Source organism: Stegostoma tigrinum, chromosome 7 (assembly GCF_030684315.1).
Source record: "Stegostoma tigrinum isolate sSteTig4 chromosome 7, sSteTig4.hap1, whole genome shotgun sequence".
NCBI lineage: Eukaryota > Metazoa > Chordata > Chondrichthyes > Orectolobiformes > Stegostomatidae > Stegostoma > Stegostoma tigrinum.
In genome coordinates, this window is record NC_081360.1 from 28,464,702 (window position 1) to 28,490,069 (window position 25,368).

General features: G+C 41.6%; 1 protein-coding gene across 9 annotated transcripts in view; it reads left to right on the forward strand.

Moving 5' to 3' along the window:
* Positions 1-25,368, forward strand: part of LOC125454004 (diacylglycerol kinase beta) — a 505,848-nt gene that overhangs the window by 222,826 nt on the left and 257,654 nt on the right. For all 9 annotated transcript variants that reach the window (XM_059647135.1, XM_048534235.2, XM_048534238.1 and 6 more), the window contains one exon: positions 3,170-3,340. In XM_059647135.1, the coding sequence (XP_059503118.1) occupies positions 3,170-3,340 (171 nt within the window). The remainder of the gene's footprint in view (positions 1-3,169; positions 3,341-25,368) is intronic.

The following is a 25,368-nucleotide window of genomic DNA, read 5'->3' on the forward strand; positions in this document are numbered from 1 at the left end:
TTTCCAGACTTGGAAGCCCAAATCTCTCCATTTTTGCCCCATGACTCAACCTATTGACGTTTAGTACACCGAATAATCACAAGTTTGATCTTGACTCTAGAATTTTGAAGACGAGAAAGATTTACTACTTCCTGGGAAATGGTCAGCAGTTGATAAGAAATGCCAGCTTTGTATGAAGCCAATTTATAGGAAGAAAAGTTGAGCCTCCTTGGAAATTATTGCAGTTCAGATAAAATTAACTCTGCTTTTAGTGGGAAAACCTTGATGTTATTTGTGTGGAGAGTTGGCAAAAGCATTTAATTCAGCAAAAATGAATGTCGGTCTCTCATAATTCATCTCTTGATAACTTGCCATAATGCTGAAGAAATGCTGCATGATCACGTGTACTGAACTTCGGAAAGTTCCTGTGACGCCCAGCTGAATTACTGGCAGAACCCCAGCTTCAGATCCTGTAATGGCTATTTTAACAGTCCAATCAGTCATCTTGTTTTCTCAATTTTCAACTGAATTTTTACTTTTTAATGCAGTCCTTCCCCTTTTTCTCCTTCCTCACTTTGGCACCACCTAACCAGTTTAGTACCCTAACATGTCCTTACAGCTCACTGTGATGCTGATTTGGAAAACAATGTTATTTTGACTACTGACTCATAGATGCAGTGATCTACATCAGCCATAGTTGGAAAATAGGCCCATCACCTCATTAAGATTCTTTGGCTTCATGCAGCCAGTCAGTAAGGTTATTTACAAAGTACAAACAACACTCTGATGAGATTCTTTAGCATCAGTAGAATAAATATTGCCTGGGAGCTGAAAGATACATTTATCAGGAAAATGAATTGTCAAAAATGTTTGTAGTACCGAAGTACAAATAACTGTATTGTATTCAAACCAAAACACATTTCAATCTGTTGGTTAGAACAGCTAAAGAATAAAAAAAAACTAGCACTCTAGTTGGCAGCCGCATTCAGCCGAGGAGATCATGTTTAATTTCTTCAGCAATGATCTATGTTAGTAAAGAATTTTGTGAGACTGTTTGAAACAAACTTAATTCACACAAAATCAGGCCACCACAGGACCAAAAGCTGTGATAACAATGGGTCCTGCCAATGTGGTACCAGGGAGCTAGATTCTAGAGCACAAAAAGGTGGAGATTTGTAGCTGCTTGCAAGCTATTTAGCTTTAGGAGGAGGAAGAATTTTTATTGGCATTTGCATTTACAGAGAAATATTTTATACTTCACAATATGTCATTTGAGAAAGTGGTGATGGGCACAATCCACAATCTAATATACTTACAGCAACGTGACTCATTGACAACTGATAGAATTACTACCTTCACATTTAAGCATACTCACTAAATCACAGAACATCAAAATACATAATAGTGACATCGTAGTATGATGCTGTGGGGATAGCAAAACACACTTGGCTCATCTCAAACTCTTTTAATCATTCTGCTACCTGATTATTAGGTGGCCCACTTGATTTTATTGCAATAAACACCCGAGACAAAACCCAGCATCTCCTAGACTATCAAGACAAGGATTCGTATGTATTGCAAATTTCCTCAGCTCCTTATCCTTGCCTTATGCCCATTTTATAATGCAGTGGAAAGCTGCTATAAATCTATCTGCTGATCCTGGAAGTAGGGCAGGTCATTAAGAAATACCGCAAGTATGAACCTTTTTTCCTTTAAAGGTACCCCAGATAAATATTTTTGATGTTGATTGAAAGAAGAGAATACCCATATCACCAAACTTCTAATGTCATCAGCCATTGTGCCTGTGTCTGCTGAAGTAAAATATTTGTAATAATCTGACCACTACCTAATTATGTTATCTTTGTCTGTACGAATGCACCAGTGATGCCTATTTTCTTGGTATTGTCAGTATGCATCAACGATATTGACTTCCCTAATGTTTAAATAGCTAACAAAAACCAAAAGAACCGTGAATGCTGAAAATCAGGAACAAAAACAAAGTTGCTGGAAAAGCTCGGCAGGTCCGGCAGCGTCTGTGAAGGAGAAAGCAGAGTTAACGTTTCGGGTCCAGTGACCCTTCCTCAGAACTGTTCTGCTGAGCTTTGCCAGTAACTTTGTTTTTGTTTAAATAGCTAGTGTTCTATGTTAGATAACAAGGTTTAGAGCTGGGTGAACACAGCAGGCTAAGCAGCATCAGAGGAGCGGGAAAGCTGATGTTTCGGGTCTTCTTCAGAAATGGGGGAGGGGAAGGGGATTCTGAAATAAATAGAGAGGGGGGGAAGCGGATGGAAGATGCATAAAGGAGCAGATAGGTGGAGAGGAAATGGACAGGTCCAGGAGGTGGGGATGAAGCCCGTAAAGGTGAATGTAGGTGGGGAGTTAGGATGGGGATTGGTCGATCAAGGGAAGACCGACAGGTCAAGAAGGCGGGGATGAGACTGCTAGGTGGGAGGTGAGGGTGGTTTGGGGTTGGGGTGGGAGGAGTGGATAGGTGAGAGAAAGGATTGACAAGTTAGGAAGGCAGGGACAAGCTGGGCTGGTTTTGGGATGCAGTGGGGCACGGCACGGGGAGATTTTGAAGCTTGTGAAGTCCGCATTCTTACCATTGGGCCACAGGGTCCCCAAGTGGAATACACGTTGCAGTTCTTGCAACCTTCGGGTGACATCCTTGTGGCACTGGAGGAGGCCCAGGGTGGACATGCCATCCAAGGAGTGGGAGGGGGAGTTGAAGTGGTTCGCGACTGGGAGGTGCAGTTGTTTGTCACAAACCGAGTGTAGGTCTTTCACAAAGCGGTCTCCAAGCCTCTGCTTGGTTTCCTCGATGTAGAGGAGGCCACACCGGCAACAGCGAGTGCAATATACCACATTAGCAGATGTGCAGGTGTTCTATGTTGTTGCATTCCTTGCTAAGGGATATGTATCAGTGGTTTATATCATTAGTTTAATACAATAGGTTTAATTTCAGCTTGATAATCTGCTAGGTCTGAAAGGATATAATTTCAAAAATGCATATCCTCTACAGACAAGCTAAGGATGATAGAAATTGCTGGCATTCATGTGATAAATATAAATTAATAATCACAAGAAGAAACGGTTGAGTCTGTAAACTCTTCTCTCTCTCCAATCCACGAGTGACTGTTTAACAGCGTTTAATACAATTAAATGCAGTTTGCTCCTTATTTTTCCACAGGTACAAAATGTTTAGACAAGAAGATGAGTTTAGCACTTCGGAAGAGTCACAGTCCTCTAAAGGCACCGTCTCACATGCTGCAGGCACAGATGCCACAAGTAGTATTTCTAAAGGATATTGTCTGTTATCTGTCACTTTTGGAACGCGGGCGAGCTGAAGATAAGCTGGAATGTAAGTTCTTGCAGGTTTGTTTGAAATTAACAGTTGATCAATACAGTATTATAATTTCATGCTGGGAGCGACATATTGGCACTTTTCTATAAGTTGTGTCAACATTACTGCTTACATGCAGCAAAACTTCCCATAGTGAGACATTGGATAAAGCAGAAAATGGGGAATTGTGTTCCTGGACAGTAACTGAGGTCCTGCCAGAGGCAGGTTTTGAATAATACATTTGAGGATGCCATAAGATGTAACATGGTAGAAACATTAAATAAAATTCCAAAGTACTGCGATAGGATAATTGCAAAATGCTGACACAATGGAAAAAGAGTAAATTGACAATCATCCAATTCAAATGATTACTGGGTAGAATTGGAATGTAACCTGTAGCCTACTTCTGGAACAAATTCATGATGGATTTTGAAATCATTTAAGTGAGAATTGAATAGAGGATCAATTGTGCATAGCTACAGCAAATATAGGATAACTGGAATTATGTCATGTGATGTTAATCTTAAATTTATACCGACATAAAGTAAATTACACTTGGCATACATTAGAGGGAACAGAAAGCAGTCTAATGAGTCCTCAAATTCATGTGATTTTAACTCAGTTTTTTTCACTAAAATGCATGCAATCAAAAGACAGTGTATTTCACTATTGCTCAAAAAAATCCATAAATGCACGGACATTTAACCGATCTCATCTCAGTTAAAAAAGAGATACAAATGAAAGCAAACCATTAAGTTTTCTACTTCATTCTCTCATAATTCCCTCTTCTCTCCCTATCACCCTATTAACAATTGATGATATTGACATAATGGATAAAATTTTCCACCTTGGAGTATAAGTTTGGCAACAGACATGAAAGTGAATATCAGTTTTGCTCAGGGAAAAATGAGATTTCCTTGTGTGATTGTCAGCTAATGACGCGTGAGGTACACAGCAAATCTTGTGGTGGGGTTGGGCAAGAATCTGATGCCCCTGCTGTTAACTTATGAACGTCCTGGAAATGTATTAAAAGTGCACCTGGATAGCATTTATTTTCTTGAAAACCCAGAGCACCACTAGAGTTCCCAGTGTAGAACTATACATTTTGGCCCTTCATCTCTTACCTACTTTGCTGTCTGGATAACTACCACCGAGTCTCAATTGTGACATGACAAGGTGAACACTCCTCCCCACTCAGCTCCAAGCAACCGCTTTTCATTCCAAAATTTGAGGGACGTAACTACCTCTCTTGCTGCAAATAAATTCTGTATTTGTGAATCTGAAGGCATGTATTGCTTGCTTGCTTCTAAGTTAAGTAAAGGTTACTAAGGTTAGTAAAGGCGACTTTAATTCTTGTCCACGTAGCTTTTTAATGAGCATGTGTGACGTGTAAATGTATGTGCTGGGAAGCTCAGCTTGCCTTTAAAGTTCCAAGAACTGCATATGGCAGTGGCCCAGAACTTTGTTCATGGATACGGTACTGGGTTGGGGCTGTTCTGTGTTGAAAACATCTGTCTCTAGATCCTGGCTAGAGGAAGTCATATGGCCTATTAAGCGGTGAAGGAAATGGTTTGATGGGTTCACCTGGGTTCTCTGGGATATTATCCTTGTTATTTTGTAGAATATTAAATCTTCTAGCTATTGCCACTCAGAAAATTCACTATGCCAATATATGCCAGACTATACCCACACCACTGTCAGTGCGTCCACATAAGTTCTATTCTAACTCATGCCAATTGCCCCCAGACTTTAATAGCCCATTTCCCATTTCATGTCAACTCATCCATAATTTCTTGCCCTTACACACCCCATGCCAACCCATCTAATATCCATCATAGTCAGACCTCCAGAACCATTTTGTGATTAGGGAAAATGAAGTTCTAAATATTAATTATAGCCTTTATTATATTAATAAATACCTCAATTCATTAAAGAAATCCATTCAAAATTTAAGACCTTTAAAGTACATAATCCTTTAGATAGACAGACTGTCTTGTATTCATGACTCCACATCAAAGATAGCCAATCCTTCACTAATCCCTCTGAACTGCCATTCCAACTGTGAAGGTAGGATTCACAACTGAGATAGTAGATGATGTAAAGCAGCCAAGAATTAATATTGATCTAATTATAATCCTAGGGGTAATACCATAGCGCTGTTGTAACTGCTACATCAGATTTTTTTTAACCCTCATAGACGCAGGCAGGTTTTTTAAACTTATAAGGCCAGAGATTTAAATAAGATCGTGGCATGAAAAGGCAAACACTGACCAAACAACTCAAACCAACAGGAAATTATGATAAAAGTATTGCTTCTATTTCTGTGCACCGAACTTTAGGAAGAATGTAAAGATATTAAAGATGATGAAGAAACAATTCATTAGAATGTTTAGGAATAAGGAATTTCACTTTAGATAGATTGGAGAAGAGAAGGCTGAGAGATGGTTTGATTGAAGTGAGTGCCTGAACGTAGGAAATAGGGAGCAGCCATTCCCACTGGTGAAGGATCAAGAACCTGAGGGCACAGAGTTGAAGCAATGGCATGTGAGATTTTTTTATTCAGCAGTTGGTTAGGATCTGAAATGCATTCCTTGAATGTGTGATGGAGGCAGGTCAAATCATAGCTTTGAAGAGAAATTTGTATCATATATTAAAAGGAAGAATGTGTTACATTTTGGGAGAACCACATTTTGAGTATTAACACACAAGCCAAATGGTCGTCTTATGTATACATATAACTATTCTGTGATTCTGTGATTGTAAGAATGTTGTTAGGCACTGAGTTGCTAAAACTGTATACACTATCTGATGGGATAATGGACATAGATTCAATAAGTAGTCTTCAAAAGGAATTGGTTAAATTCTTGAAGAAAAACAAATCCCAGGAACCTGGGAAAGGTCACAAGAACCAGAGCAGACTTTATGGACCAGTTGGTCTCCTTTTGTTCTGTAGTATTCTATGGTTGCTGCAGCATTGTAGTAATGCAGTGTGTCTGGTTAATTCACTAGCAGAAACCAGTCATGAATTCAAATATTATGTATTTATTGGCAATGGCTATGATCAAGTTTGTTAAAAAGTACAATTTTAAGATCAAGGCACAATTTTGCTACTATTCAGTCACCATTACACCATATTTGCTTATATTTTAAGCCTAGACGGTAAAAATATGTCCTTGTTTTCAGTGGATGATTGCTTAAAAACAGCACAAATATAATCTCCTTGGAGTGAGATCAAATTAAATAGGCCACCCCACTGTGCTGGATCCAATCTGAATTCAAACTGCCTTGGTTTAAATCAAACCCTGCAGTCTAAATGAAAAGTAATTTAGCTTCCCTACTGCTGGTTGCATATGGCACTGCCTTTATTTAAATTGACAAAAATGCACAACCTTGAGGCATGATTTCAATAGTGGTGTATATGTGAAATGTCTGAATCCTGTCAACTGCTTCACCTTGTGAAGGGATACTGCACGGTCTCAATCGAAGGTGACTGTGACATTTTCAGCCTTGATCTACTGTGCAAACACCCACAGCAAAGGTTGAGTGTAACTCCACCACACATTACCAGTGTCTGTGACACTACAAACTGCCCATTAATCACAATGAATTAAATAATGAAATGCAAACTTCATCCCCATATTTAGTTTTATTTAGATTTTACAATTATAGTACTGTTTTAAGAGTTTGATATGAAATTCTCTGAAAGGTTGAGTTTTGACAGTGTTCAGATTTAGGCTACAACAAATTGTTTGCTGGTATTAGCTAGTTGGGAAAAGAATAATATAATTGTTCAGGGTATATTTTGCATTTTATTTTTGTGAAAACCTGAAGTGCATTTAACTCTTGCCAGCATTAAGAATATGAAAAAGCCTTATGCAGTGCCTCACTGAACTGAATGTGCCTTTAGCGCATTTACAAAATCAAATCAATTTAAATATTCTTTCATGTATTTATCATCTGTTTTAAACATTTAGTACAACGTGTACTAGTGCTTTCAGGATTGTTAGTTAGACATGCAATGAATTGAATAGCCAGTAACTAAGATACTGTAATTGTAAGGAATTTTATGAAGCAATTGATTTTTTTTTCTTAAATGTAGATGATGTGTGGAAATATATTGTAGTTTGAGTGTGTTTGAAAGATGTGGCAGCATACTGGAACAAAGAAGGTAATCTAATATTAAACAGCAATGATCACAATATGTATTTATGTAACATTTGTGATACAATAAAACATCCTGAGGCACTTCACAGGAGCTTTTTAGAACAGTGTTTGATACCCTGCTTCAGAAGGACATAATGAGAAAAGTGACCAAACACCTCGTGAAAAATGGAGGCTTTAAGGAGTGACTTAAACAAGAAAAGAGAAGTGTAGTGTATAAGTATAAAACTATAAAGAAGGAATTCCAGAATATAGAGCTCTGTTAACCAAAGACATGATCACTAGTAGTGCAGCAATTAAATTCACAGCATTTGAGATGAGAATTAGATGACTGTGGGGATAAAAGATTAGAGCAAAAGGGAGGAATTATGCCGTAGAGGATAAGACTTTTTAAATTGAGACATTGAGAGCATTGATGTGTTATCTGTTGATTTCTTAACACTTTAGTTAATTTTTCGATCTTGTGCAACTAAATTGAATTTACATTTTGCTTTTCTTAATTGAGCTATATTTTTTAATTTTTTTGAAACATCAAGGTTTATTGTGTGTTACAATCCTTTGTTATAGAATACAAATTATGCCATGAGACAGGACACAGCTGTTATATATTGCCTGTGTTGCTAGCTTAACGCTCATTTTTCTCAAATAGGTTGAATAAATACTTCACTTCATATATGTCTGTAATCAATATTTATTCAAGTTTATTGCAATATTAGTACTATAAAATGTCAGAATTCTAAAGGAGTTTGGCATTTTGGTTGAAGGCACTTTTATTTCAGAGTAATGTTAAATTCAGTTCTGCTGGTTGTATGTATTACTGCCATGGGATGTGCATGTTATTTAGTTGAATCTGTTGTAATTTTTGATTAGGTCTATTTTACAGCAGTGATGAAAATAATCTTTTTCACGTGATTTTGAAGAAAACTAAGAGCTGACAAACCAATGTGAGAGTTTGTATCTAGTACCACTTAGAAAAATGTATCATAATTGTTTTCTGTTGATGTACAACCAATTTGTTTATTCACCCTGCAATATATGTGTCAGAGGGAAGAACAGACTTGGCTCAAAAGTATTTTTAAAATGTTGACTCCTGCCAGACTACCAGCTCCTACATAAGTACATCTAGGCATGTGTGCAAAGACTTGTTATTACATTGTTTCTAATTTACACATCAGATTTTAATTCTATATTTCTCATATCTAAGCAGATATTTAAGATTGCATTTATCTTTTAAATGTGTGTAACATTGACAGGTTGAAAAGATGACCTACCTCAGCCGCGACTCGGTTAGAAGTCCTCTCAACTGGCTGAGAAACTTGAGGATTGTAGTTGCATTGTGAGACACAAGCCTTACATTAGCCTAGGTGCTCGCGCTCTCGTGTAGTGCTGACAAAGTGCTGCACTGTTGGAGGTACTGCCTTTTGGACAAGATGTTAAAGCAAAGACCTGCCTGCCACATCGGGTGGATGTAGAAGTTCCCATTAACACTTTCTCCATTGCCCAAGCTAAGCTTTATCTCTCAAGCAGCATCAGAAAAACAAGTTGTTTAATCATTACCATGATTTTATTTGTAGAAACTTTCAGTGCAAATACTGCTACGTTTCCCATATTGTAACAGTGACTACTGTTTAAAAATGCTTCAATAGCTGTAAAATGATTTGAGATAAAACAGAAATTGCTGGAGAAACTCATTAAGTTCAGTTGTGGAGATAAAGCTGTTCAGAAGGGCACTAAAAACAAAAAATGCTGAAAATCATAGTGGGTCTGGCAGCATCGTTGGAGAGACCAAGCTAATGTTTTGTGTATAGAAGACTTCTCCAGAGCTGATGTGAAGTATGAAAGGTCTCTGGACCCAAAGTATGAACGAACTTGCTTGCTCTCCACAGGTCCTGCCAAAGCTGAGTCTTTCCAGCAATTTCTGTTTTCGTTTCAGATTTCCAGCAATCAGTTCATTTTTTTTTCCCCTCTGTTAAATGTTTTGAGATGTCCAGTGGTTGTGCAAAGCTCTGTTTGTGAATGTGTTTAAAAGCCAATTGCTTTGAAACCTACTTATCATTCCTGCTTGTAAATATAACCAAACATGAAAGATGAACAAGATGAGCACTGTACAAATGACAGTTCAACAATACAACCGGTGTAGTGACAGTATGATCTTGACTGGCTGATCCAGTTTGTCACAAGGTACCACTGCACTCATCATAGGATTCTCAACCTATAGAAGAACACACTTGAGCAGATACTTGTGTATGTTGCAGTTTGTTCTGGATTTGTAACTATTTTAGTGAGAAGCACTTAATAGTTTTCCAAGCAAATTATTAAAATACCCTAACTTGGAAGAAAAATAATTACTACGACTTTTGAGGAGTGGCAAAACTGAAATCCCTATGGGGATCACTGTGGGTTTTTACTTCTTCAGTCCTGCAAGACAAAATGTATTGGCTTACTTCAATCATTATTAATTTCATCCAAGCTTTCTCTTCAGGATGATTTTTTAATTTCTCCTTATTTTATGTTGTTCTGTCCTTATAGCTTTTAACATTATTTTACTCTCTCTCATCCATACAATCTTAAAGTAATTGTTTAACTTGGTTTACTTTAAGCAATAATTGCTTTGTTCTCTGATCATTTGAACAGGATATAAATGGGCTTCATTGGTTGATGAATTAAAAAGTTTCATGAGGGATTATTAGTTTTTTTTCTACAACAAGAGCTTGAATTTTATGTAGTGTCTTAACTGTTAAAACAACTCACGGTGCTTACAGAAGTGTTATCAAGAAAAGTTAGGAAACAAAGCACATTGATGTAACGAGTGATGATCAAATTCCTGATCCAGAGCTCGGTTAGAGGCAGAGTATCTTAGAAGATGTGAGGCGGATGTGAAGTCATCGGCCTCTGGTGGACGCGAAAATGGATCCCCAGCAGCTGGAAGATGCTGTAGTGGCATATTTTGTTGTTTGCTGACATACGCCATTGAAACCAGCAACAACGACAAAAATAACCATGTCTACCGAAGTGGAGCAGTCCAGCCTAGGAGAAGGACAACTCTGACTCCAAACCCGGGTTGAGGAACCTCGTCAGCCTTGGCAGGCAGTCCCTCTAGGAGAAGGAAAACTCTGATTCTCAACCTACAGCCTCGCGGCCGCCGCAGTCGTCTCAGCTTGCTGTGCCACTGTGTAACGTCCCCTAGCCTAAAGAGTGGTGTTGGTTCGCGCACACCAACTGTCACTATAAAACTACGCAGCACAGGCGGGAAGAAAACTCCTACAGCGATGGAGGAGGAGCGTACCGGCAGGTGTTAGATGACGCTGGAAGTCACAGTTTCAACTCTGCATGTAGGTGGATCAGACCAACGAGTCGTCTGTCTGTTGACTCGAGGCAACAACAGCATTCAGCAGCCCTCTGAGTGACCAAGCAGCCCTCTCCAGGGACAGCACTCCTTGCTCCAAACGGAGATGGACCTGGAAAAGGTGGTTCAAAGAAAGCTTGCCTTACAACCACTTGGTTGGTTCGCTGCGGCCAACGGGCATCTCCCTCAAGCAATAAGAATAAACAGATTAAATCTAAACACTCAACAAACCTCAAGCTAGCTTGCTGGAATCTACGCACAATGCACGACTCGCCAGCAAACGAACGCCCGCAAAGACGATCGGCCCTCGTCACACACGAACTGTCCCGGCTGAACGTAGATATCGCTGCTCGAAGTGAAGACCGTTTCACAGACCAAGGTTCGTTGGTAGAACATGGTGCAGGCTATGCTCTGTTCTGGTCCGGCAGAAGCAGCACTGACAACAGACTCTCAGGAGTAGGTTTCATGATCAAGAAGACAATCGTCGACAAGCTCCAAAACCTACCAATCGGCCACTCGGTTCGCCTCATGACCCTGCGACTCCCACTACAAGCCAACCAGTTTGCCACTCTTGTGAGTGCCTGCACCCCCACACTGCAAACTGAGCCTCCAGTCCGAGAAGCCTTCTACGACCAGCTCAAGTCTCTCCTCCTGAAAGTCAGCACGAAAGACAAACTCATCGTCCTAGGCTACTTCAATGCGAAGGTGGGCAACGACTCAGAGGCATGGCCCGGAGTCCTGGGTCAGCATGGCATTGGAAGCTGTAATGACAATGGGAGGCTGCTTCTGGAGCTCTGCACAGAACTCGGACTGGTGGTAAAAAAACACACCGTTCCAACAGAGAGCAAGATTCAAGACGACTTGGAAGCATCCCCGATCCAAACATTGGCACCTCCTGGACTACAACCTTGTGCGCCAAAGGGATAGATCGGACGCCCTACAGACCAGGGCTATGCCGAGTGCGGACTGGTACGGACGAAAGTAAGGCTAGTAGTCAAGCCAGTGACAAAGAAGAGGGGACCGTGTTCCAAGAAAATCCACGTAAGCAAGCTCCACAATCATCGTGATGAATTTCAGTCCAAGCTAGAGGAGAGACTGAAATCCGAGGACTCATCAGACACAGATGGCAACACAGGAAAGACATGGGATCACCTCAAGTCTGCAATGTGAGATACAGCTGTTCAGGTGGCTATATACACCTCTAGGAGGAACAGCAACTGGTTTGACAAAAATGACACTGAGATACAGACTCTCCTCCAGAAGAAACGCTCTGCCCATCAGACCTTGTTCTCCAGATCTGATGACAAAACAGCCAAAGCAGAATACAGAGCTGCATGCAGTACCCTGCAAGCCAACCTCAGAACGATGCAAAACGACTGGTGGTCAAAACTGGCAGAACAAACACAGCAGTATGCAGACACTGGCAACACTAGAGCTTTTTGAGTCCCTGCGCACGATGTATGGACCGACCCGCCAACTTCAGGCCCCTTTGCGCTCTGCTGACGGTGCCAGTTTGATTACTGACAAAGAAGCCATCATGGAGCGATGGACAGAACACTACGAGAACCTCTTCACGGACAATCGCTAAGGACAAACAGCGTCCGTTGAGAGAATCCCGCATCACGACATCAGATCCAAACTCGACCGTCCACCAACGCTGGATGAGGTGCAATCTGCCATCTCTAGGCTGAAACTCCACAAAGCCCCTAGTATTGATGGAATCCCTGCAGAAGTATAAAAATTAGGAGTTTGGATCTGATGTCGTGCTGCGGGATTCTCTCAACGGACGCTGTTTGTCCTTCGCGATTGTCCGTGAAGAGGTTCTCGTAGTGTTCTGTCCATCGCTCCATGATGGCTTCTTTGTCAGTAATCAAACTGGCACCGTCAGCAGAGCGCAAAGGGGCCTGAAGTTGGCGGGTCGCTCCTGAACGAACTCATCAACCTGTTTGCATTCTGTTGGGAACAAGGTGAGGTGCCAGCTGATCTACATGACTCTGAGATAGTCTCCCTGTATAAGAACAAGGGTGAGAAATCAGACTGTTCGAACTACAGAGGTGCCACTCTACTGTCTATTGCCGGGAAGATTCTCTCCAGAATCCTCTTGGACAGACTGATCCCCACCATTGCGGAGGACAACCTGACAGAAAGTCAATGTGGTTTTAAAGTGAACAGAGGCACATCCGACATGATCTTCACACTACGCCAACTTCAGGAGAAATGCCATGAGCAGAACATTGGACTGTACACTGCATTTATTGACCTCACCAAAGCCTTCAATACTGTCAGCCCCGACGGTCTATGGAAAATCCTGGGGAAGCTCGGATGCCCTCCTAAGTTTTTAACCATCCCACAGCAACTTCATGAAGGTCAGAGCGGCAAGGTGAAATACAACAGTGACCTATCACACCCGTTCCCCATCAGCAACGGCGTGAAGCAGGGCTGTGTCTTGGCACCAACGGTCTCTGCCATCTTCTTCAACATGATGCTGCAGGAAGCGAAGGAGGGCATCATGAACAGCATCTACATTCGCTTCCGCCTGGATGGCAATATCTTCAATCTGCGCCGCTTCCTTGCTTGCACGAAGACAACACGGGAGCCCATCATGGAGCTGCTGTATGCGGACAACTGCGCCCTACTCACACACACAGAAGATTCGCTACAGACTGCAGTGACGCGCTTCTCCAAAGCTGCAAAGGCTTTCGGGCTAACGATCAGTCTGAAGAAGATGGAGATCCTGTACCAGAAGCCACCATGCAGCACATACAACCCACCTCGAATCCCGATCGACGGCCACACCCTCAACACGGTCGAACGCTTCACGTACCTGGGAAGCATAATCTCCAACGATGCTACAGTCACAGGAGACGTCGACAATCGCCTTGCGAAAGCAAGTAGCGCCTTCGGGCGACTGCGGAAGCGTGTATGGGGAAACCACTCGATAAGCATGTCGACGAAAATCCAGGCTTACAAGGCCACGGTCGTCACCACACTGCTTCACGGCTCCGAGGCCCGGGTTCTGTATCGGAAACAGATGCGGCTGCTGGAATGATTCCCCCAACGTTGCCTGCGTTCTATATTGGGCATCACCTGGCAGGACCGTGTCTCTAACAATGAAGTGCTGGAAAAGGCCCAGGTCCCCGGCATTGAAGCGACGCTTCTCCTGAAGCAATTGCGATGGTCGGGTCAATATCGCGGATGGACAACACCAGAATACCCAAGACGGTGTTCTTTGGGGAACTCTGCGACGGCAAAAGAAACGGCGGTGCCCCGCGCAAGCGCTACAAGGACCAACTGAAGCAACAGCTGTCTCAGGCCGGCATCGCCTCAATGGAATGGCCAAAGCTGGCCTCTGACAGGGACGCATGGCGGAAGAAAACTACGACAGTGACGGAGCAGTTTGAATGTGCGAGGAGAGTAGCTGCAGAGGACAGACGGAAACGCAGGAAGGAGCCCTCATCTCCAGCCCCGCTGTCCGGAGCATTCCCCTGCCCGCACTGCTTCAGGATCTGCAGGTCCAGGATAGGACTCTACAGCCACCAACGGTTGTGCCAACGAAATCGCTGATGAATCTCTTCCCAAATGATCTTTGCAAGCGAAGAATCTGCCATCATCTTGGAAGAAACTAAGGTGAAGAGGTTTAGGGAGGGAATTTCAGAGAAACTTCCAATTGAAGTTAAAGTGCAAAAAGCTAGAATTGGAAGGCACTGACGTTAAACAATTATGGAGTTAGATAATATTGCAGTGTTCGTGTGGGGGTGAGGCCAACAAGGGGTTTGATAGCAAAGATGAAAATTTAAAAAGAAATCAAGATATCGCCAGATGGGGAGCGAATGTAGGTCTCTGAGCAGATGGGTGGTGAGCAAGTGAGACGTAGACTGAACTAAGCTAAAGGTTGCAGAGTTTTTGACGAGCTTCAGTTTACGGCATGTGAAAGCTGGAAGGGTGGCCTAATGGGAGCCTAGTTTGATGTTGCCCATTTTACGCTGCGACACATAACTAATTTCTACCCCTGAACATTGCCAACCTGGAGTGGAGATCACAATGAAAGAATGAGAGCTCCAGTGTAGTATTCTGTATTTTATTCACAATGAAACAGATTCCCCTAACTGCATGGTAGAAAGGTAAAATAAAGACAAGGAAGGAGTGGACTGGAAAGTACAAGTTAGAAGAGGTCAGAGAATAGTAAAGCACCCTGACTGAGGAATGAGGACTTTGACAGCAGACCATTAAGCATATCAAACGAAAGTGTTTTTCGCTATGTTCGTATATAGCTTTGTAACTTGGGTATTGATGCGGACAGGAGAAAGAATTTATAGTTTTAATTGTGTGCAATATATTAAAGCAAAACTCTAGAACCTATTGTACACAATTAAGTCATGAGATTCCATAAAGTCACCCAAATCTACTGATTGTTAGATGGAATTTGATAGAAACTGCATTAAATTAGCAAACATCAAAATGAAAGTCTAAATAACTTCAAATGCCTGGAAAAAAGGGACTGTATTTCCCCTGAGGTGTCACCAAATGGTATTGCACTGGAAAAACTCTATCTGAATCTATTGTCAGCAATATTGCCACTAGATAGAGCTCCAACACAACTGAAACATTTTAGTCAGAAGTTAGTAGAGAAGACCATACCGAGGGGTAAGTGGTTGTTAAAGTTTGCTTTCATTGCTCAGTCCTTTGAGTATAGGATTTGGGATGTCATGTTGAGATTGTACAGGGCGTTTTTGAGGAGCACTGTTTCCAGTTCTGATCACCCAGTTATGGTAAGGATATCATTACACTCGAGAGAGTTCAGAAGAGATTTACCAGGATGTTGCCAGGTGTAAAAGGTTTGAGTCATAAAAAATGGCTGGTACTTTTTTCACAGGAGCATAGGAGGTTGAGAGGTGATCTTTTAGAAGTTTATGAAATAATGTCGGTTATGGATCGAGTTGTGATTTCAAGACGAGGGAGCACATGTTTTAAAGTGAGAGGAGAGAGATTCATAGAAGACATAAGAGGCAAACTTTTTACACAGGGTGGTTCGTGTGTGGAATGAACTGCCAGAGGAAGTGGGTACAGTTACATTGTTTAAAAGACATTTCTTTACATTTTAAGTACATTAAGAGGAAAAGTTTGGAAAGACATGAGCTAGAAGCAGCCAGGTGGGACTAGTTTAGTTTGGGATTATGGTCAACATAAACTGGTTGGACTGAAAGGTCTGTTTTTGTGCTGTATGATTCCAAGACTCTATTTGACCTTGTATCCTTAAACACAATCAAAAGTGCTGAGAAAGTTGCTGGAAGTGCAGTTTGATCATGGTACAGCGAAGGACAATAGTGTCAAGGATCAGAACAACAGGGCAATCTATGTAATAACTCCTTAACTGATCAGATTTAATTATTGGGGGAAAAGCCATAGGATGCTTATGTGGAAGAATAAATTTAAGGGGGTGAATTCAATGTCAAACAGGTACAGAAAGGATAAGGGAGATTGGATTATGAAAGAATGAAAATGACTGTAATGAAACGCAAGAAAAGAATCAAGCTAAAAATTCATATTTTATCATCATCCATAAATGTTCAAAATGTGAAGGAATGAGAGAGCATTGTGTTAATGAATTTTTAGTTCCAGAGAAGTTGATGGGTAGAAATTAATTCCAAATGAGCCATACTTGCACTTTAATCAATAGCGCGAAATATGCATGGCACATTCATTCATAACTTTGACTCAATTAAAGCAGCTTTACAACTTAGAATGCATGGTGATGTTAAGATGCAACTCAGACTGAAGCTTTTGGGCATTGGCATTTACCAATGTATCTCCTTTACCAACAACAAATATCATTAATCTCGTTGCTTTGACTGTGAAATCGAGCCAAAGTAAATTGAAAGTTGTCAATACTTTAACAAAATGGAACTTTGTAAATAGACTTCTGTTTACTAACTACTACCTTAAACATTTAAAGTTAAAATAATCACAAAAAGTTGCAATTGAATTGTATAACTTTGGAAATGTTTCTGCATTTTGAAAAAGAAAGTTAGCCTATATTTTGCGATAAATGTACTTCCTGCTTTACACAAAGCAAAAGGCTACCCACAACGACCGAAAGATTTCTGTGGCAAGAATTTCACCTTTGCCAACTCTAATTTGAGTCTGGTGTCAAGTCAAGATGTTCTCTTGGGACGTCTGCAACAATAAGGTAATTAGCCCAGAACCTAGCTACCATGAGGTACTGCAGGCTAACAGCAGTAGCAGTGCTGCATTTAAGCACAGTGTATAAAAGCATGGTTCAATCATTATTAACAAGCTTAAGGGACCAACCCTGATTCAATGTGGAGTGTAGTGAGCATGCATGGAGTAGCATCAAATGGACCTGAAAACAAGTTGGAGCAAGCGGAGGCTTGGGGACCGCTTTGCACACTGTACCCGGTGCGGCTTCCTCTACATTGGGGAAACCAAGCGGAGGCTTGGGGACCGCTTTGCAGAACACCTCCGCTCAGTTCGCAACAAACAACTGCACCTCCCAGTCGCAAACCATTTCCACTCCCCCTCCCATTCTCTTGATGACATGTCCATCATGGGCCTCCTGCACTGCCACAATGATGCCACCCGAAGGTTGCAGGAACAGCAACTCATATTCCGCCTGGGAACCCTGCAGCCATATGGTATCAATGTGGACTTCACCAGTTTCAAAATCTCCCCTTCCCCCACTGCATCCCTAAACCAGCCCAGTTCATCCCCTCCCCCCACTGCACCACACAACCAGCCCAGCTCTTCCCCCCCACCCACTGCATCCCAAAACCAGTCCAACCTGTCTCTGCCTCCCTAACCAGTTCTTCCTCTCACCCATCCCTTCCTCCCACCCCAAGCCGCACCCCCAGCTACCTACTAACCTCATCCCACCTCCTTGACCTGTCCGTCTTCCCTGGACTGACCTATCCCCTCCCTACCTCCCCACCTACACCCTCTCCACCTATCTTCTTTACTCTCCATCTTCGGTCCGCCTCCCCCTCTCTCCCTATTTATTCCAGTTCCCTCCCCCCATCCCCCTCTCTGATGAAGGGTCTAGGCCCGAAACGTCAGCTTTTGTGCTCCTGAGATGCTGCTTGGCCTGCTGTGTTCATCCAGCCTCACATTTTATTATCTTGGAGCAATAATTCAGCACTAAGCTGAAGCATCATGCAGAAGACCAAATTGAGCGAACCCACAACCAACAGATCAAATTAAAGCTGTATAATTGAATAATTAACTGGTGGGGGAGGTTTTAGAAACATTCCCATTCAGAATAGGGGAGCCCAGGACGTATGTACAAAAGCCAAGACTGAAGCATTTACATTCATGTTTTCAGCCAGAAGTGAAAAGTGCAAGATATGCCTATACATTCACGTCAGATTCAAGAAATTACTGAAGGACTGGATACAGCAAAAACTCTAGACCCTCAGAGAATCTTGGTTGGATTACTGAAGACATGTGCTCTAGAACAAGGGATACCTCTTTTCCAGTAGAAGTGTGAATCAGGCTAGAAACCACCCAACTCCATGCTGGATTTTCAAAACAACAGAAAGCTGCTGTGTTATTGTGAAATGACACGGCAGTCAAAAGTTGAAAGCCCTGCTCCTGATCGCTGTTCCTACAATTTTTTGCAGAGGTGAGTTTTGGTTGCCAATGGGATTCATGGAGGCACCTGCCTATGTAAATCAGCCCCTATTTGTGTCCAACTTTGGTGACCCAGGTATATGAAATATGTTGAGTACAAATTAGACATAGCCTTGAACTTTGGAATTGTTTTGATACCCATCATAACCCTTTCGCGAGGTAAGGTAACCTTTTGGTATGGTCCCAGCACATCGTTTAAGAGGGGGAATATAGGAGAGGTAAGATGGAATAGATTTGGCACTGATAATATGGGCTAGTCTGGGTGGTGGTGACTGGAGTGAGGCGTGAAATTTATGGAGCTTTGAAAATGTCTTGGGTAGCTGGGCTATCGTGTTGAAGGTCCAAACGGCTCACCCCCCCATGCCCAAACACACCGTACTGTACGCTACCCAACGCTGCCACCAACTTCTGTCATCCAGTCGCATGCCCTCTTGAATCCACCCTAGATCGCTCCAATCTACCATTCCACCACTCTCCTCTTAGGTATCCTCCATAACCATTCAACCAGCATGCACTTGCAAAATGTACTTTAAAAAAAACTACCTCTCGTGTGAAAGAACAGAACATAAGAAATGGGAGCAGGAAAAAGCCATTCACCCCTCAAGCCTGTATCACCTTTCAACAAGATCGTTGCTGATCAGCCCAAGTCTTCAACTCAGCTTTCATGCCAGCTCCTCTTAGCCCTCAAATCCCTGATATTTCAGGATCCATTTACCTTGTCTTCAAATACTTACTGTTTTCTAGCTTTCCCAACTCCTTGAAGTAGATTCTTGAGATGATACGCTTTGGTTCTGATTGGTAGCATAGCCTACTTTCAACCTATGTTGCTGGCCACAAGGAGTTGTGGATTTTCCAGCTTAAGTCACTGCAAATGTATAATCCATCATGAGGACAAGTAAGCAGCACTACTGATCAAATTAATCCTCAGTGTGTAAAACAAGATTAAAACTATGTGGCTATCCTTACATTCATCCTAATAATTAGATGGATCGTTGATCCTCCTGAGTCTTTATTTTACTGGGTCTTAATAGGTGTTGGGAGTGGACTTACTCTGTAAATAAAGTCTACCCTAATAAAGGCCATCAACATGGGAGTTTATGCTCAATTTGGTAGAACAGTAGAAGGATATTTGAACAGTATTAAATCTGTATATCTCATTTAGATGCAGTTTCCCATTTCTGTCTGCCTTCAAAGAGAGTTTCCATATTTTGTCTTGCCTGATTGGCACAATTGAGAACTTACACCAAATTGTAGTTATAATTACAGCCTACATAGTTTTGTGTTTAAACAGCCAGGAAAAACCTGGAAGTTAACACAGTTCTTGTTGAGAATAAATAGGGAAAGAAAGCAAAATGGCTACAACACACCTATCACTTTTAACGTTAACAACAGCATCATCAATTCTAACGGAAATGAGCAGATCATTTGATCTGATCTCCAACTTCATGGTAGTAGACTATTAAAATAACCATGAAAAGATCACCAGATTCCAGTTAGAACTGGAAACCAAAATACCAATAGTGAGTGAGGCATCCTTCTTTGGCTTTACCCATTTTTGCTCACCCCCTTGCCCCACTTCCCCAACCCACGCCACTTCACCTTGGGGCAGAGAGACGACGTATCCAAGTTAACATGCTTTACTATACTTCAACATTTAGTGCGTTCACCCACCCCATCTTTGTTTCATGACTGATTTCTAATATCATAAAGTTGCATCAATACTGTAGCCACTTAGACATGAAATAAAAGATGAATGAGTAGCTCCTTAATTAATCCTGACCCCCAATATTATTGTTATCGAAGGGTATAAATGATCGCAGTGCAGTCCTATTGTAATAAGTGGGGAACTGGAGCTAGGATTTCAAATTTAATCATATTATTTCCTTTCTCAGTGGTGCAGGACTGTGACATGAATTTCACGCTGAAATTGCTAGTCATCACTGTGGTTGCAGAACTGTACTTGTTAATAGGAAGGGCTCATAATTTCATTTAATTTTAAATGTCTTGTATCCTAACACATGCTAATTAGAGATGTTCACCTGTAGTCGGCATCAGTTTGAATCGTGACTTCTGGATAGCACAAGGTCTAATTTAATGTCATTGATTTTCATTGGGTACTTGTTACCAACACCTAAAAGTTTACACTTTGAGCTCGGAATTAAACTAAAAGCATTAAAGCATTTTCTCTTGAATTTAAAATTGAATTGGAATGATACTTTCCAGTCACATGTACAACTTATAAGTAGACGTAGAAAGTCAGAATTAGCACATTTTAAAGCAGGGATTTCTAGCAAGAGTTGTTTAAATGTTCTATTCGAGTTGTTCCAACACACATCAATTATAACCTTCATTGGCATTTTTCAAAAAGTACATATACTATTTCCCTTTTTTTAAGAATGAGTCACCACAGCTGTGAGGAATACAGGAATGTAAGATGTGCAAGAAAAAGGCCGGTGACAATCCTGTTTGTATTCTACTTTACTGTTTGTTGCAGGATCCAGTGTTGTTCAAGTTATTGACTAATCATTGCATGGAACATCGGATAATTAGTTAGAGATCCAAACATGAGGCTAATGAAACCCCAGTGATGGAAAATTTAATGGACCATAGGTTTAAAGTCACTTGCTCCTTCAGATGATGTTGCACTTATGCTTCAACTTACTAAAAGTCAGTGCTAACCGCATCACCTTCTTGGAAAGACCCTTCCTTAGACTTGCAATGCTCTCAAGGTTTCAAAAGATCTGTTTTGAATTTACACCACCACTGCCCCCTCCCCTCCATTTAAAAAAAAACTTGTCTGACATCTGTCAGTCATAAAAGGAGCTGGGTTTGAATAAGCTGTCACAAATGCAGTGCTAGTTGCCTCTTCTGTTAATAGATCATCAAGTTGCAGTGTCAATACAACCAAATCCACAGATGATGCCAAGCTAGAGGGACCGTGGACTTTGCAGATATAATAAAGCAACTGTAATCTACCACAAAATCATGAGCAGATGTATGCTATATGAAGTTCAGCATCAATAAATGATAGACTTTGCATTTGGGAAGTAAGAATAGGGAGTTACCCACAATTCTCAGATGGAATAGAACATATAAAAAGAAAAGTGACTGTGTTCTTTGGTTTGATACTTCATATCCAAAGAGCACCGGACGGCAATAATTAAAACAAATACGATGGTGAGTTATGATAAAACCAGAGTTCACATCTGTCAAGTCATCCCTGAATGTATTAAGTGTCTTGGTCAGCTATGTTTGTGGCTGTACTTAACAACTTTTATTTTTGTAATATAACAAAGCTGTCCAGATCCTGAAGATGTTAAAGATGTGATCAATCAATTGATCTTTGAGGACAGTTTGACCAGCACTCTTCATCTGCGGACAATCCTGAAACAAATGCTAAATGCAAAATATATAATGGGCTAGAAGAATCAACTGGAGACATTACTTTCACATCTGCCAAGACAAAGGACCCGAATTCTCTCAGCCCTGAATGCTGTGGGCAATGGTGAATCCATTGGTAAAATGTGGCACGTTCAGAAAAATAATATTCCTGATGTTGAGAAAGAAAGTCTGTTTTTCCACCTAAGGTTTCAGTAATGAGACACAAATCTCTCTTGTGAGCAGTAAGAGAACTATTTGCATGCCGTCACATCACGTTATTACCTATCCTTGCCACAATTACTTGCGTTTTGCTATTCTCCCATGCATCAGAGAGAAACTGGATGGTGACAATTCCTGACACAGGGCACACTCAATGGACAGTGACTCCCTACAAATCCACACATAGAGGTTGGCATTGCACATGCACCTGCCTAATCACAGCACTATAGCATAGCTTCAACTCACTTATAGTACTCTAAGCCCCTTGATACACATTGTAGCACAACAACGCCTTTTGGAGTAATACTACTGCCACACCACTTCATGCATAGGGACAGGCACCTGCCTCATGCATTGGAGCAGAGTGCAGTTCAGAACACTTTATAGGAACAAGAGTCAGCCATTCAGTTCTTTGAGCAGCTCTGCCATTCACTGAGATCATTGCTTTCTTAGTACTTGCTCATTTTGAACCTTCTTGGGTGTTTTCCACAATCTCTCCGTTGCCATGTTTTGCAATTTGCTGCCTCATTCAGAAGTTCCAGCTTCACAGTAGTTGTGTCTTGTCCTTAAGCACAGAGTCAAAGCAAGACAACAGCTTGTCATGGGAGTCAGCAATGATCAGCCAAAGGAGTGAACATGTTTGTTGATGTCACATCTACAGCATATGCCAGCTGCTTATGCATCAAATTCACTGCATATGCTTCCATCAAATGACTGTCTCCAAGTCTAAGGGGAGGAGCCCTCAGTCAGGTTGAGGGGACTGTCAATTTGTGATCCCACCACAGTCAAAGGCAGTATCTGATCTCAGTCCAGGGGCCTGGATGCATTTAGTCAGTTGCTTGGGGTGGTCAGATTTTGCATTATTACAGCCATAAGCTGTAGTCATTTCAGCAGGCCTAGTGCAGCCAGTCTGAGGAGCAACAGTAAGTCAACAGAGCTAACACAGAGATCAGTCAGTGTGGTCGTTCATCAGTCAGGGCTATCCTCCTAGGTCAGTCAATGGTTGGGATCTTCACCAAATGTCAAGGCAGGTTACCGGTAGTCACCACAGTAAGAAAGGAAGTTGGGGGCCATTAGCTGTACAAATTGGAGGCAAGGTGCTTAGATGCAGAGGGATACAAAAGTCTGATGGGGAAGACTCAAAGTATAAGGAAGAGAGATGACAATGCTTTAGAGGGCATGAGTTAATGCGAGGGGACAGAGTGGTTATTGACAGCCACCCCGCCATGGCTCTGACAGGGATACAGTGCATTCTGATGGTTGCCTTCGTTAAATTGTGGACCTAGGGTTCAGGAGTAATGTTGGGAGATAAAACTTTCAGGGAAAGAGTTGATTAGGAATGTGTGGATAGTTCAACTGAAGGGTTCAATAGGAAATGCAAGGAAAGAAAGAACATGAGATATTAATTGTCCCTAAGAGTGCAATGATTCTATCTGTGATGTCTCCTCCAAATCATAAATGCACAAATGAATTAAAAATAGCAGCCAGCACACCCAGAATGGGTGAAATAAATGGCTTTTCTACTTGAGAATCTCCTTGTTAGCGATGTGAGGCCCTTTAAGAGGCAATTGCATTAGTTGGGTACTTAATACAAGTTGACAACTCCCCAAATCACCCTTTATTTACATATGAACAGTCCTTAGCTGTAGTACTGCTTCATTCAGAGTGCCAGACACTCCCCCTTTTGAAATGTCAGCCAGGGCTCCCTGATTGGATCAGGTTAACAGCCCCAATAAGGGAAATCATTCTGAGAGGTCCAGCTACCTGACCTCAGTACAATCACTACACAAGTTAAAGACAGCTACGATCATAGGATCCTGTGCTGAAATGCACACAGTATCCACTTTGTATGAATATAAACCCTGGTCACCGTCAGTCTTGACTGTGTTATTGGTCACGACAAATTGAACATAGTCATCTCTGCGCTGCAAAAGTTCTTGCAGGCAAAATAATTTCCAAAGACAAGCCAAGATCTCATGGAAGGGGCCAGAACTGATTTTTCTCACATCTTGAACTGTAAATATTTGTTGACTTGCTGTCTATTTGCAACGCTTCTTAGGTGGAGTGGGCAGAGTTGCAGTAATTCTGCTACACGTCCAGTCTTCTCCTGTGTTAATGCAGCTTGGCAAATACTGTGAACATCAGAATGAGGTCTGTTACATCCAAGATCCAAGTAGAGGTGCTCTGTGTCCTGCCTTGGAGTCGAACAGGTCCCACCATGTCAAGGAGAATGCTGACTGCTCACATTGCTAAGGACGTGTTCTGTATCTAGTACGCCTTGCATAGATTCTTTACAGCTATGACTAAAGGATCCAACCACGGTAGGGGTTATTGTTGCTATGGCCACTATGCAACAAAGGCTCAAAAAAAATGGAGAAGCAGCAAATGTGTCAGCAAACTCCAGTGGCTGCCACATGTATTTTGTTACAAAATACAGTGAATAATGTTGTATTGCATTGCCATTCTCTGACGCAATCTTAAAAAGCAGGAAAACAAACCATAATCAAAGAATATAATGGTAGAAAAATAAAGTAAGTTCAACTTTACAGTTCTTAAACGCCATTCTCAAGTTACCAACTCTCTGGCAATTATCTAAAGTTGAATCAGTTTGTTCAGAATCACAGTGTCGCACTTGACTATGGATAGGCTTTCAATCACATACCTGTGCCATCGCTTAGGCCACCTATTCATCCCTTTTGTTATAGTGCCTGACACTGCCACCATTTCAGCTAACTCACTGCTGAAACTCTTGGCCATGCCTCCAGTGAAGATGTCCAGTTCCCCGAAACTGCTCACCTCAGGTGGGACAGGGCATCAATGCTGAGTTTTCTGACTGGACGGGAACCTCAAGGGCTTTCTTGTTGATTTGGTCAAAGAGTTGATCGTTCTGGCCAAGTGGCAGGGGACAGTGGGCATCCCAATTAGAATGTACGAATGACTGCCTGGTCATCAAATAGATCCAGCCAATGGTTTCTTTTGGTTCAGTTCAAAACAGCCATTCAGAATTTTTTCCACTTAATCTAGCTTATCTGGTTTCTTCCTTCATTGTTGTTGCCTTTTCATGTATTATTCCACAGATAGCTATGTTTATATCCTGTTGCAGGAAGTTTATTGGAAAATTGAAATTGATCTGCCTACCGACATTTCAAAAATAGTTATGTGATTTTGACTTTTGATCAACCAGTTGCTTTAATTTGAATATTTTAAAGTCACTTAACAACGATACCATTGATTAACCCTAATGCCTGACGGAGAGACAGGTGAAGCTAAGAAGATACTTGGTACCAAGGCAAAA